Source organism: Orcinus orca, chromosome 3, assembly GCF_937001465.1.
Source record: "Orcinus orca chromosome 3, mOrcOrc1.1, whole genome shotgun sequence".
In the NCBI taxonomy this organism is placed as follows: domain Eukaryota; kingdom Metazoa; phylum Chordata; class Mammalia; order Artiodactyla; family Delphinidae; genus Orcinus; species Orcinus orca.
Genome location: NC_064561.1, coordinates 12,647,468 through 12,661,367, shown reverse-complemented (window position 1 = coordinate 12,661,367; position 13,900 = coordinate 12,647,468). Strand labels below are relative to the sequence as shown.

Below are 13,900 nucleotides of genomic sequence, written 5' to 3'. Positions count from 1 at the left end.
CATGTGTTTGTCGGCAGTCTGTATATCTTCTTTGGAGAAATGTCTATTTAGGTCTTCTGTCCATTTTTGGATTGGGCTGTTTGTTTTTTTGTTATTGAGCTGCATGAGCTGCTTGTAAATTTTGGAGATTAATCCTTTGTCAGTTGCTTCATTTGCAAATATTTTCTCCCATTCTGAGGGTTGTCTTTTGGTCTTGTTTATGGTTTCCTTTGCTGTGAAAAAGCTTTTAAGTTTCATTAGGTCCCATTTGTTTATTTTTGTTTTTATTTCCATTTCTCTAGGAGGGGGGTCAAAAAAGATCTTGCTGGGATTTATGTCATAGAGTGTTCTGCCTATGTTTTCCTCTAAGAGTTTGATAGTTTCTGGCCTTACATTTAGGTCTTTAATCCATTTTGAGCTTATTTTTTTGTATGGTGTTAGGGAGTGTTCTAATCTCATACTTTTACATGTACCTGTCCAGTTTTCCCAGCACCACTTATTGAAGAGGCTGTCCTTTCTCCACTGTACATTCCTGCCTCCTTTATCAAAGATAAGGTGACCATATGTGCGTGGGTTTATCTCTGGGCTTTCTAAGCGTCCATTATCGGATGAATGGATAAAGAAGATGTGGCACATATACACAATGGAATTACTCAGCCATAAAAAGAAACGAAACTGAGTTATTTGTAGTGAGGTGGATGGACCTAGAGTCTGTCATACAGAGTGAAGTAATTCAGAAAGAGAAAAACAAATACCGTATGCTAACACATATATATGGAATCTAAGGAAAAAATGGTCATGAAAACCTAGTGGTAAGATGGGAATAAAGACACAGACCTACTAGAGAATGGACTTGAGGATATGGGGAGGGGGAAAGGTAAGCTGTGACAAAGTGAGAGAGTGGCAGGGACATATATACACTACCAAACGTAAAATAGATAGCTAGTGGGAAGCAGCCGCATAGCACAGGGAGATCAGCTCGGTGCTTTGTGACCACCTAGAAGGGTGGGATGGGGAGGGTGGGAAGGAGGGAGACGCAAGAGGGAAGAGATATGGGAACATATGTATATGTATAACTGATTCACTTTGTTATAAAGCAGAAACTAACACACCATTGTAAAGGAATTATACTCCAATAAAGATGTTAAAAAAAAAAAAAGAGTGTCGGTAAAAAAAAAAAAAAAAAAAAAGACACTATTAAGAGAATGAAAAGACAAGCCACAGACTGGGAGAAATACCTTTGCAAAGCATTTATCTGATAAAAGACTTGTATCCAGAACACATTTTTTAAATCTCTCAAAACTCATTATAAATAAACAACTCAATTTTATTTTATTTTATTTCACTTTGGCTGCACCATGCGGCTTATTAGATCTTAGTTCCCCAACCAGGGATTGAACCCAGACTACGGCAGTGAAAGCACTGAATCCCAACCACTGTACCACCTGGGAACTCCCAACAACTCAATTTTAAAAAGGTTAAAAGACACTTCACAAAAAAAGATAGACTAATAGCAGATAAGCATATGAAAAGACGCTTAACGTCATTAGTCATGATGGAAATGCAAATTAAAACCACAATGACATACCACTAGACACCTATTAGAATGGCTAAAATTAAACAGACAATACTAAGTGTTGATAAGAATGGGGCAGAACTGGCTTATCCAGTGCTGGTGGGAATGCAAAATAGTACTACCACTTTGGGAAACAACTGACAGTTTCTTAAAAAGTTAAACACATACCTACTACATGAGTTAGCTATTCCACTCCTAGACATTGACTCAAGAGAAAGGAAAACACATCACCCATACAAAGACTTGTGCATGAATGTTCATAGAAGCTTTATATGAAATAGCCCCAAACGGGAAATAACTTGAAAAAATAACATTCAAAAAGTGAATGGATAAACAAAGTGTGACACATCCATCCAATGGACTCCTACTCAGCCTTAAAATGACTGAATTATTGACACACACAGTATGGTTGAATCTCAAAATTATTATGCTGAGTGAAAGAGGCCAGACAAAAAGAGGACATTCCGTATGATCCCATTTATATAAAATTCTAGAAGGTGCAAAGTAATCTATAGAGAAAGGAAGCAGATCAGTGGTTCCCTAGTGGCAAGAGTGGACAGGATGAGAGAGTTCAAAGGGATGTGACTTTAGGGTTAATGGAAATCTTCATTATCTTAATTGTGGTGATGGCTTCACAGATGTACACACATGTCAACATTTATCAAACTACCCTTAAAATATGTCTAATTTATTGTATGTCAGTTATACCTCAATAAACATGTTAAAATGTTACTGACCTTACTTTGAATACAAATATATTTGGCCTAGTGTTGATTATGATATAAGAAGTACAAACAATATATAAATGTCCAATAATGTTTCAAAATGTTCCATAATGATCAAATTTTGGAGCTGTCCTTTGATAGAGCATACTGAAGCTGTTTTGAAATGCTGTTTATAACGACTTTACAATAACAAGGAAAAGTTCTCAGGATGTGCTAAGTGAGAAAGGCAAGATATAAAATTACATAGCTCATGAGTCACAACTATGCTAAAACAAACAATAATCAATCCTATGAAAGTGAATACAACAAAATGTCAAAATAGGTCATCTTTGGGTATGAACCAGAGGAGATAGTTTCTGTCTTTCTCTCTTTCTAAATTTTCTCTAATACACAGGTATTGCTTTTTCCTTTCCCAATTTTTAAAATTATGGTAAAATACACACAATGTAAAATTTGCCATCTTAACCATCTTTAACTGCACAGTTCAGTGGCATTAAATACATTCACATTGTGCAAACATCACCACCATCCACCTCAAGAACTCTTTTCATCTTGTAAAACTGAAGCTCTATACTCATTGAACAATAAACCCCCATTTTCCCCTCCCCCCAGCCCCTGGCAACCACCACTCTACTTTCTGACCCTATAGTTTTGACTACTCTAGGGAGCTCATATAAGTGGAATCATATGGTGTTTGTACACATGCACTGTTTTTTTAAAACGTTTTTAATTTAAATTTTACTGGGATAATTATAGATTTATACGTGACTCTAAGAAATAACACAGAGAAATCTGTGTACTCTTGACCCAGTTTCCCCAATGGTAACATCTCACAAAATTCTAGTATAGTATCACTAATGGGATATTGGCACTGTTACAATCCTCATTCAGATTTCTCCAATTTTATTTTATGGGAGAAAAATAAATGTTGCCATTTTATCATCAGTCCCACACCCTTTCTCCTTGCCCTAACAACCATCTCTAAAATTTTGTCATTTTGAAAATGTCATATAAACAGAATCTTTTATGTACCCTTTTAGGATTTTTTTTTACTCAATCCACTTCATCCAAGTTGCTGCATGTTATCAATAGTTTCTTCCTTTTTACTCTGGATAGTATTCTAAGATATGGATGGACCACAACTTTTTAACCATTCACCCACTGAAGGACATCTAGACTGTTTTCAGTTTGAGGCTATTGCAGATAAAGCTGATATGAACAGTTGTATACAGGTTTTTGTGTGAACATAAGTCTTCATTTCTCTGGGATAAATGCCTAAGAGTGTAGTTACTGGTGGGTATGCTGATGGCATGCTGTCTTTTAAGAAACCATCAAACTGTTTTAAGAAACCACCAGCAGTGACTGTACCACTTTACAATGTGTGAGAGATCCAGTGTCTCCACATCCTGGCCATCTTTTGGTGCTATCTCTACTTTTTATTTAGTCATTCTGGTAGGTGGGTACTGATAACTCACTGCATTTCAATGTGCATTTCTGTAATGGTTAACAATGTTGAGCACCTTTTCATGTGTTTATTTGCCATCTGTACATCTTCTTCGGTGAACTGTTTATTTCTTTTGCCCATTTTCTAATTGGATTGTTCGTTTTATTTACTGTTAAATTTTGAGAGCTCTTTATATATTCTAGATCCTAGTCCTTTGTCAGTTCTGGGTTTGGAAATATTTTCTTCTAGTCAGTAACCTGAATTTCCCCGTATTAACAGCATCTTTCACAGAGCAAACGTTTTTCATTTTGATGAGGTCCATTTATCAATGTTTCCTTTTGTCATTCATACTTTTGGTAATATGTCTAAGAATTCTTTACCTAGCCCTAGATCCCAAAGATTCCTCCCATGTTTTTTTTTCTAGAAGTTGTACAGTTTTACATGTAAGTTCGTGCTCCATTTTGAGTTCATTCTTGTATAAGGTATGATCTTTCAGTCGAATTTCATGTTTTTGCCAATGGATGTCCAATTGCTCTAGCATCATTTGTTGAGAAGGTTCTCCATCCTCCATTGAATTGCTTGTGCACCACTGTCAAAACTCATTTGAGCACATATGTGATGTATTGCTATTTACTGAAAAAAGGGAGGGGGGGATGTTAAAGGAAGCCTGTGTCCAGAGTGTGCTGTGGGTCAGGGGACCTGTTGTGCTGAATGCTTTGGGAACAAGGAGGTGGTACACCTAGAAGGTAGGCATCACCAAGGGACTCCACTTCAGATCCTCTGCTGTGCCTCTTGGCAAAACCTGCCAGGTGAGTGCCCAGTGCCAGGCCCAGCCCAACCTCCAAGCTGGAGGGCTCTTTGGGGAGGGACTGGATGGGGAAGGGGCAGACCCTCCCATAGGCAGCTCAGACTCATGTTCCTCCCAGCACTGCCCTGACCCCACAAGGCAGAGGTGTGGACAGGCCTTTGTCTGGCCACTCCACCCACTGGGCACTCTGTGCCCATTTCCTGTTCACAGATCATGGGCAGGTATAATGTCAATTTCAGGGGATCAAGATGGACCCCAGATCTCACACTTTCTGGAACCCACCTTAATTTCCCACATCCTCCTTTGCTATCCCTGGGTTCTGGGTCACCCTCATTCCCACAGCTTTCCCATGATGTGACTCTAAGACCTCCTTTCCCCAGACCCTGGGTGAGGAGCCCAGGGCCCAAGGACAGCCCTACCCCCTGACGGCAGTCTCTTCTCATTGGTGCCTGCAGTCTACCATCGTATGTGCTCACTTCCTGCGTGGCAGATGCCCAGTCCTCACTCTGGCTTACAGATGCCCCCAACTGGGACATATCAGTGCTTTGCTGCTGTGTCCCCAGCTCCCAGGGATGGTGGGTGTCCACTCAGCAGCAGGAAAGCTGCCAAAGTGCAGGGGTAAGGGCCAAAGTCCTTGGCAGGGTGGGCACGGGAACTCACCATTGGGACAGAAGAAAGCGCTGTAGGTGTATGACCGGGGGGCTCCTTCAGGCTGAAACAGAGAAACGGGGAGAACTGAGAAATGGGGGGCGGCAGCCAGTGCAAGGGCGAAGCCGCCCTCCCACGGCAGCAGCTCTGAGTGTGGATCCCGCAGGGTGATACCACGACCACAGGTGCACAGAGATGGACCAGGTCACCTACCTCCCATGCCCAGATAGGGAAACTGAGGCTCACTTCCCCTTCTCTGGGCTCTAGTCAAACAAACTCACCAACCGCTCCTAGACTTATCATGCTTCTCACACCCCCATCCTACCCTCCCAGCCACCCCTTTGGCCCAGCTCCAAGCCCAGCTGCTCCCTGTGGGCAGAGAACACTATGACTCGAAGGCTGCCAGGATCTGAGGCCCCATCCAATGTCCAAGAGCACTGAGAAGGGGGCACCCAGGTCTGTCAAGGACGGGGTCTCTGTCCCACTGTCCGATGCATCCCTTGTCTCCTGTCCATCATGCTCCTGCTTCCACCCCTTCCACAACGTCCCCCAAATAATAGAAGCCAGCTGGCTTGTTCTCTTATTTATTTATTTTTAAAATTTATCTATTTTTGGCCACACCACGCGGCATGAGGAACTTCCCCTGACCAGGGATCGAACCTGTGCCCCCTACAGTGGAAGCGTGGAGTCTTAACCACTGTACTGCCAGGGAAGTCCTGGCTTGTTCTCTTAAAAGGGAGCACTGGGAATTTAACCCGATACACCTTGTGGGCTTTCGTCTGACCAGAACGGCCCCTGTGGGGCTCTCGCTTTTCCAGATCTCTTTTAGCGCCATCAGCAAATCGGTGAGCTGGGGCCACCTGAGGTCAGACCTCAGACGGTTAATGCTTGGCCACTGCAGCCAGGCAGCCTCCTGGGGTCCCAGCTCCTCCTACTGTGAGGATCATTTTATCTGCCAACTTGTGTAAGCCAGGGCATGCCTAAACATCTGGCCAAATGTTACTTCTGGGCATACCTGTGAGGCCTTGTCTTAAAGGAGTCAGCATTTGAATTGGTGGACAGTGATGTAGATGGCCCTCCCCAACGTGGTGGCCCCCAAACACTCCATTGAGGGCCCAAATACAACAACAGGCAGAGGAAGGACGAATTCTTTCTCTGCCAGACTGCTTGAGTTGGGGCATCAATCTTCTCTGCCCTCGATGCTTCTGACCTTCGGACTCACAGATGGCAGACTTCTCAGCCTCCATGGGGACTTCTCAGCCTCCACGATCGTGTAAGCCAATTGCTAATAATAAATCTCTTCCTAGAGAAATGTATATGTCCTATTGGCTCTGTTTATCCGCAGCACCCTGACTAATACACCCACTCCTTGCTGGGTGACCGAGGGCCACTCACTTAACCTCTCTGGACCTCTATTTGTCATCTCTAAGATGGGGGTGATGAAGGCGCCGACCTCACCGCGATGTGAGGGTTAGGTGTATTTCAGACAGAGCCTGGCATCTTTTCAGTGCTACTCAACAGTCAGCTCTTGTTAGCGTTTCTCATCCCCCTCTTCCCCCCACCCCCGCCCCCAGTCCTCTGTTGAAGCTGCAAAGATGGGCGTCATCCATCCTGGGTCTGTACTGATGAGTCCGGGAGGCACCTGTCTGGATCATGTCCACTTCCTGCTATCATCCCGGGGCCACGCCCAGGGGCCTGCACCGGGGTCCTGCCTCACCCACGCAAGCCACAACCTGACACCCACACTGCACACCTTGCTAGCAAACCTTTAGCAAAATCACCCGTGGTTGATGCTGAGCTGTCCAGCAGCCGCATTGTCATCTCACACCCAGAAGGCCTGACATGGAGCCCACAGGCCATCTGCTCAGCCACAGGCTCCAGGGTGAGCCCCCGAGATTTCGCTTGGACTTCAGCAACCCCCTCACCGGTCTATCAGCTCAGCCCCTTGTTGGAAAAGGGGCTGAGTCACTGGACAGGGCCTGGCCATTGTAAGCCCACGATAGCTATACAGTCATAAAAATGATTCGTGACTCAGGTGTCTATCAATGGATGAACGGATAAACAAAATGTGGCCCACGCCTACAGCGGAACATTATACAACCGTGAAAAGGGATGAAGCACTGACACGGGCTACAATGTAAATGGACCTCAAAAACATCATGCTAAGTGAAAGCAGCCAGGCAGGAAAGGCCACAGAGTGTAGGGTTCCATTGACCTGAAACGTCCAGAGCAAGCAAACCCAGAGACAGAATCTGAGCCCTTCTGCTGGTGCTGAGCGTGCCCTCTGGCTCCGGCTGACCATCCAGGGCCTCCTGGACACACCCCCACCCCCAGCATAGCCTCTGAAGCAGCCAATGGGGCCGCTCGTGGCCACGCCTCCCTGTCTTCTTTTCTGGCTCAACTCAGAGGGGACCCTGGTGCCAGCCTCTCTCCTCCACGCTGCCCTGGCTTTTAGCTGATCCTGGGTTCCAATCTCCTTCGCCTCTGTGCTCAAGGCAGCTCCTGACCAGGTTCCAAAACATGGTCACTGCATGATGTCATGATTACCTCTGGCAAGACTTTTCTACAACCTTGTAGCACAGATCGGGGCTTCACTCTTCTCTGTTCTATGGATGTATCTATCCCGGACATTTCATATAAACAGGATCATACACTACGTGGCCTTGTGTGTCTGGCTTCCTTCACTCAGCATAACGTTTTCAAGGTTCATCTACGCTGTTGCATGAATCAGCGCTTCAGTCCTTTTTAGGACTGAGTAATATTCCGTGGTATTGGGTAACCGGATCCCCTCGCACCACATTTATCCATTCATCAGCTGATGGACATATCCTAAATCGGAAAGAGCGTCCCTGGTTTATGTCCAGGTTCCCCCAGTTGACCATTATAAATGCCTGGATGACCACAGACCACTTTTCTTTAGCACTCAGACCAGGCATCAAGAGATGTCTTCCACACACTCTCATTTAACCGTCCAGCAGTTTCATGTTTGAATCCAGGGCTCTCACTCCACAGCCCACCCCAAGCCAAGAAGGCAGACTTCCTCTCACTCCTGTGATGCCCGCCAGGCTCCCCTCATGGGTCTGAATTATGTCGGCCTCCTCTTTGATCCTGTGAACTCCACTGAGACACGGTGGGGTGATGGAAGGCTCTCAGCCTTCCAGCAGAAATGCAAAAGGTCACAATCCCCTGGGCCAGCTGGGGATCCAGGAGGGATGGCGTTCGCCGCCCCTCCTCCTGATACACACCCACGACAGCTCGGCCATCACCTGCTTCCCCACCACGTGTCTCTCAGGAATGGCCTTTCTGTTGTATTCAGACTCCTGCCCAGCAGGTGGCACGTGGTGTCTTGGGAGGGTCCATCGTATAACTGATGGAGCGAGCGACCCATGTGCTCAGAGCTCTGTGGTGGGATGAGATGGGAGAAGCCGTGCACCCAGTGCCTCCTATTTCATAAATCCATTTTTCTAATTCATGCTTCATTTTTTTGCATTGACATTTCAAGTCTTCTGATGCCTAACTCATACCTCCTGTCCTCCAGTGCTGTCTGTACAGAGCTGGACCAGTGGATGCTGCAGACAGAGGACACTGCTGAACAGCATGAAAGGGAGGAAAGGCTTGAGGATAAGAGAATCCTTCTCTGTGCATCTAGAAATTCCTCCTGCAGAGGAAGAAGACAAGAGCTCCAGGCCTCCAGATCAGGCTGGCCGCACTGGGGGACTCGCTGCCTCCTTGGACTGAGGTAGGGCAGGCTGTGGTCCAGGGAGCGTGCTCAGGCTGTGCAAAGGGTCACCAGGGGTCTCTGCATTTCCTGTTGAGGCCATCCTATCCTGCTGGCTCACAGAGATCGCGTGCCTCATCTGATGACACACTCGGAGGACTCCATCACGTCGTGTCAACAAAGCGGCAGCAGTAACCCATCCACCTCCAGGAGTTCCGCCCAGCGCGTGTGTGACTCCAGGCGCTGATGGGAACCATTTGTGCTCAGCTCCACCAGGACTGCAGCCAGGAGGGAGGGCAGCTGTTTGCAGCTGGGCTACTGGGGAGGGGCAGAGACTCGGGGCCACTGTGAGGAGATTCCGTGGGGCTGCTGTGTGCTCTCCATGCAGCACTAAACAGGAGTCTCTCCACAGCTCTGGGCTCTGATACATCTGAGCAGCCCAAAAAAGATGGGGCATTGCTGCTGCTACAAGCCCAGCACTATGAAGCGCCGTGTGCATTCTCCAACCTCCCCCATGCTATGGGGTGAGCGTGAGCCTCCCAGTCTTACAGAGCAGAGTCGGAATAACAAGACACTCGCTGAGCCCCATGCGTAAGTGGCAGATCCCAGATTCACAGCTCGGGGATGGGTCGGGGGGCGGAGGTGGGGGTGGAGGGCAGGGGGGTGGGGGTGGGCACGGTGGTCTGGGCGCCCCTGCTGGAGGCTCCGTGTCCTTCCCACACGGCCATTCCAAGGACAACCCTCTGAATGATGGGTCACAGCCCCTACAATTGCCTGTTGACAAACGGACAGCCAGGAGACAGAGGCACACCACCCTCCAGGGTGATCAAGCCGGGGGTCAGGAGGACACTTCCCTGCAGCCCGTGTGAGTCCCAAATCACTTCACCAAAGCCTGCTCTGCTCCTTGGAGAGGAGATGGATGCCGCAGTCCTCCAGCAAGGCAGCCCCGTCACCTGCCCCAAGCCCCAAAGCAGGACTCATGGGGGCTGCCCTGGCCCTGGCTTGGGAAGGGACCACACTCTCCGGCCCCAGCCTCACTGTTGAGGTAATCAGGCCCTGGCCAAGTGCCTCGAGTGAGGACATAGGCTTACCTCAACCATCACACCGCGCCGGATGTGATCCCTCCCAATGGGGACCCTCCTGTCAGCGTAATTCTCCTCCGGGGTTCTGATCGACTTCCCATCCCGGCAGCAGCTCGTTTCTCTGTAAGCCAGGGCTTTGGCTGCGGAGATTTGAGTACTCGGTGCTGGCTCTCAGAACAGGTCCCTATCCGGCGCTGTTCTACACCCCACCCTTGTCCCAGGCTTCCCAGGTGTGCATGCACACATACGTGTGTGTATGTGCATATGCGCGTGTGTGCACGGTGTAGGCTGGATGCGTGTGCATGCATATGTACGCATGTGTGCAAGTGTGCGTGCATGTGTGTGCTACCTCGGTTTGGCATCTTAAGAGACTGTCTTCCCCCAGATGAGGCCCCCTACCTCCTGATCATTCCCTCTGGCCTGCATCCCCAGCAGCTGTCTTGCCCCTTGATCTCATCTTCTGCCCCGCTGACCCTTCACCCGTGCCTGGACTCTGCACCTGAACCCCTTGGCGGCCTGGAGAGTGGAGTTGCCCAAAGAAGCACATGACCCTCACCTGTGATGTTGCTGAGACCCAGGTCGCCAAAGGACAGAACCACCCAGGAGGGTTCCATCTCCCCGGGGACCACACACGTCTTCTTGGTCAGATGGCGTTTGCCAGGATGTCCGACAAATTGGATGCCCTTGGGAACTGAGATCTTCACGTAGACCTGGAGAGTGTGGCAAGAACCATGGTGCCCGGAATCTGTGTGCCCTCCCAGCACACCCCACTGCCCACTGCACTCCGTCCACCCTGGCAGCCTTTCCCCCAAAGCCACGCTCTCTTTGGGAGGCTCTCTTTCCATTTCTGATCAGAACAAACTACTTACCATTGTCCTGCTGGGAGCCCCCTCCTTCCCTCAGCCCCCTGAACCCTCACTGGTCCAGCTCTCCCTTGGGACCAAGGTCAATTCAAGGGCTGTCTCTCTGGCCAAGCATGGGATAAGAGGGGCCACTCCATATGCAGGCCCCGCAGGGAACTTCATCTGACCCTCTCTCCAACCACTGAGGTCCACCGAGTCATAATAGAGTTCGGGTGTGCACACGTGTGTGTCATGTGTGTGCTGTGCATGCATGCGTCTCTGTGTGCACACCTATGTGTGTAGGCGTAGCATTACACGATGTGTGAGTGCACGCGAGTGAAGGCAAGTGTCTGCACACATGTGCAAGCATGGTTCTCTACACGTGTGCTTGTGCACACCATGTCTCCACGTGCATGTTGTGTACGTGTGTGTGTGTTTATAACCCTCCATCTACAACAGGCTCTTTGCTCCCCATGCATTTGTCCAACCAGCACATATGCAGCACCTGGTGGGTTCAGGAGCCCTGCTAGGAGCTCAAGAAACAGGTCTGAACAGACAAGAGCGACCCCTGGGCCTCAGAGGCTTCACGTGCCTGAGTCACACACACACACGCAGGTGTGCACAAGGAAGCTTTACAGTGGCAAGTGTGACAGTGTCGGAATCCTGCCCAAGGGCAGGCCCAGTAGAACCTGAATGAGAACGGTTGGTGCAGGGTGCTTTGGGGACTCCCCCATTCCCCTCGAGACAGCATTCTTCTAGAAAGTTCTTCCAGGGAGGAAAGAAGAAATTCAAGCGTCAAGCATCAGTGAGATACATTTTCCAGGTGCTGGATGGAACCCGCTGTCCAGGTTGAGGGGTCTGGATGTGCCTGTTTTCCTGGAACCTCAGGAAGAGCACATGGAGGTGTGGGGGCGGGGGGGCGGGGAGGGCGGTTCCTGAAATTGACGTGTGGTGATCCCTGGACACACCTGCTGCCCGGCAGGGCTTTCTTCTTCCCGCTGACAAGCCAACCACCAGTGCTTGCTAGGAGCTGAAATGGGCACCTGGGGGGCCTGCCTGCAATTCAGGAGGGAGCCTCCCATGGGGGCCACCCTGTGATTAGGGACCACCCTACATTTATTCTGGCTTTCTGAAATTAGGGTCCTATTCCTCCTAGCCATAAGCTACATAAAAAGCATGAATGATAAAGGTTCTGGGTTTGGGGGCACCTTTATCCCAGCTGACTGCCCTGAGCCCCTCACATGTCCTCCTTGGCCCCCTCCAGGCCACCGCGTGGCCACTGCCGTGGTTCTCACTCAGTGGCTCTCACTCAGATTACTGCACAAGCGTCCCCCTTCTCTCCTGCTCTTCCAACCAGACCCTAAAGCCCAGCCAGACTGTGTCACGGTCAGTTTCTGGGACAGGCCAAGCTGCCTCCTGCCTGTCCCTTGCATATACTATTCCCTCTTCCAGGAATGCCCTTCCAGGGCTGGTGCCCAGCTTAAGCATCGCCCAAAGACTTCGGCGTTCAGAGAAGCCACCCCTCCTCAGGGCTTCCCTGGCTTCCTGTAGACACTTAATTCTTTTTTTTTTTTTTTCTGGCCGCACTGTGTGGCATGGCTTGCGGCATCTTAGCTCTCCAACCAGGAATGAAACCTCTGCCCCCTGCAGTGGAAGCGCAGAATCCTAACCACTGGACGGCTGGGCAATTCCCGATACCTAATTCTAACACAGGTCTGCCCTTCACTTCCTGGGGGACCTTGAACATACGATGATGCCTCTCTGAGCTTCCCAAGCGGGAATGATTCCATCACAGCCCCTCCTTCCTCAGCCCACGTGGGCACTTGCTAATGATACAGTTAAAATCATCCACCCGGCACTGGGCACAGAGATGCGTGCCCAAGAACACCGAGTTAGTGGCATCAGAGCTCCAGGTGAGCTCAGGCAGACCCCACGTCCTGAGCATTGGGGTCTTCAGATTCCCACACAGAGCCTGGCATGCATCAGGTATCGGGCGATAGCTTTTGAGTGAACGAATTCGAATCACTCACATCTTACACACAGGAATTCCTTTCTGGTGGCCTCTGGGTGTTTCATTTCTATTCCAGACTTGCACTGACCCCTTTTTGTTTCACTTGGAATTTTCTTTTCATTAAAGACCCAAGACAGAAGTTCCTGTGTGACAGTACATTACGTGCGGCTCAAATAAGCATCGGGGAGTCAAAAGCAAATACCAGCCTCAAACCCGGACTGTGCCAGGCAGAAGGCAATGGGAGGGGTCCTTTACTGGCCTCAGGGCCAGCATACGGCATTCTGAACAACACGTTCTTGGGTAGATGTAATCAGTCGGCAGAGATATAGAATTTGCAAAGGAAAAAGGGAGTAAATGATTTCATGGAAGCTCAAGGTCAGCCTCTGAGCTGAGACTCAGAGACTCGGAACACTGCTGTCTCCACTCTGGGCCAGGCTCAGAAATGATCCCAGACATAGGGGAGGGGACAGGGGGTGAGGGTAGATCTCTCACACCCAGATAAGGAAACTGAGACAAAGTGGGCTGGTGAATGGAAACAGCAAGCTGAAGTCCAAAGGGTCGTCTGGGGGATGCTGAGACAGGTATGCGCTGGGACTACAGCTGTGCCGCGGGGGATCCGCCACCTCCACTCAGGACCTCCACCCCCAGCAGCCTCGCTGCCCTTCAGGTGGCAAATTCCAATCACTCCCTGGCCAGAAGGGCTTGTTTTTCAAGAAAAGCCAGAAATCTGGGCAGGGGGTGGATAAAATCTCTTGGTTTCCAGTGTCTTTGGCCTGGGGCTGCCCCTCCCATCTCTGTCCTTGGTGGGGAATGTGCCAGCAGCCTTGAGGGGGGCGGGTGCACACACATGGGCAGGGCCAGGACAAGGTTAGCAGGCTCCCCCCGGCTGGCTGGGGTGAGGCTGAGACCTGTAGCCTGACCTCCAGGCCAAGCTGTGGAAAGCAGGCTTGCTCCCAGCTAGACCCCTGGCCCTGCACCCCACTCACTCCTCCATTTGCAGCCTCGGCTCCCAGCTCCCACTCCTGAGGGCTGCCCCTAACTCTGGGAGCCCACCTCCTCTCTCTTCC

General features: G+C 49.5%; 1 protein-coding gene across 1 annotated transcript in view; it reads right to left on the bottom strand.

Moving 5' to 3' along the window:
• Positions 1-13,900, bottom strand: part of CPAMD8 (C3 and PZP like alpha-2-macroglobulin domain containing 8) — a 98,545-nt gene that overhangs the window by 31,036 nt on the left and 53,609 nt on the right. The window contains exons 21-23 of the mRNA XM_049708264.1: positions 10,537-10,690; positions 9,990-10,120; positions 5,193-5,244 (exon numbers count right to left, since the gene is read on the bottom strand). Of these exons, the coding sequence (XP_049564221.1) occupies positions 5,193-5,244; positions 9,990-10,120; positions 10,537-10,690 (337 nt within the window). The remainder of the gene's footprint in view (positions 1-5,192; positions 5,245-9,989; positions 10,121-10,536; positions 10,691-13,900) is intronic.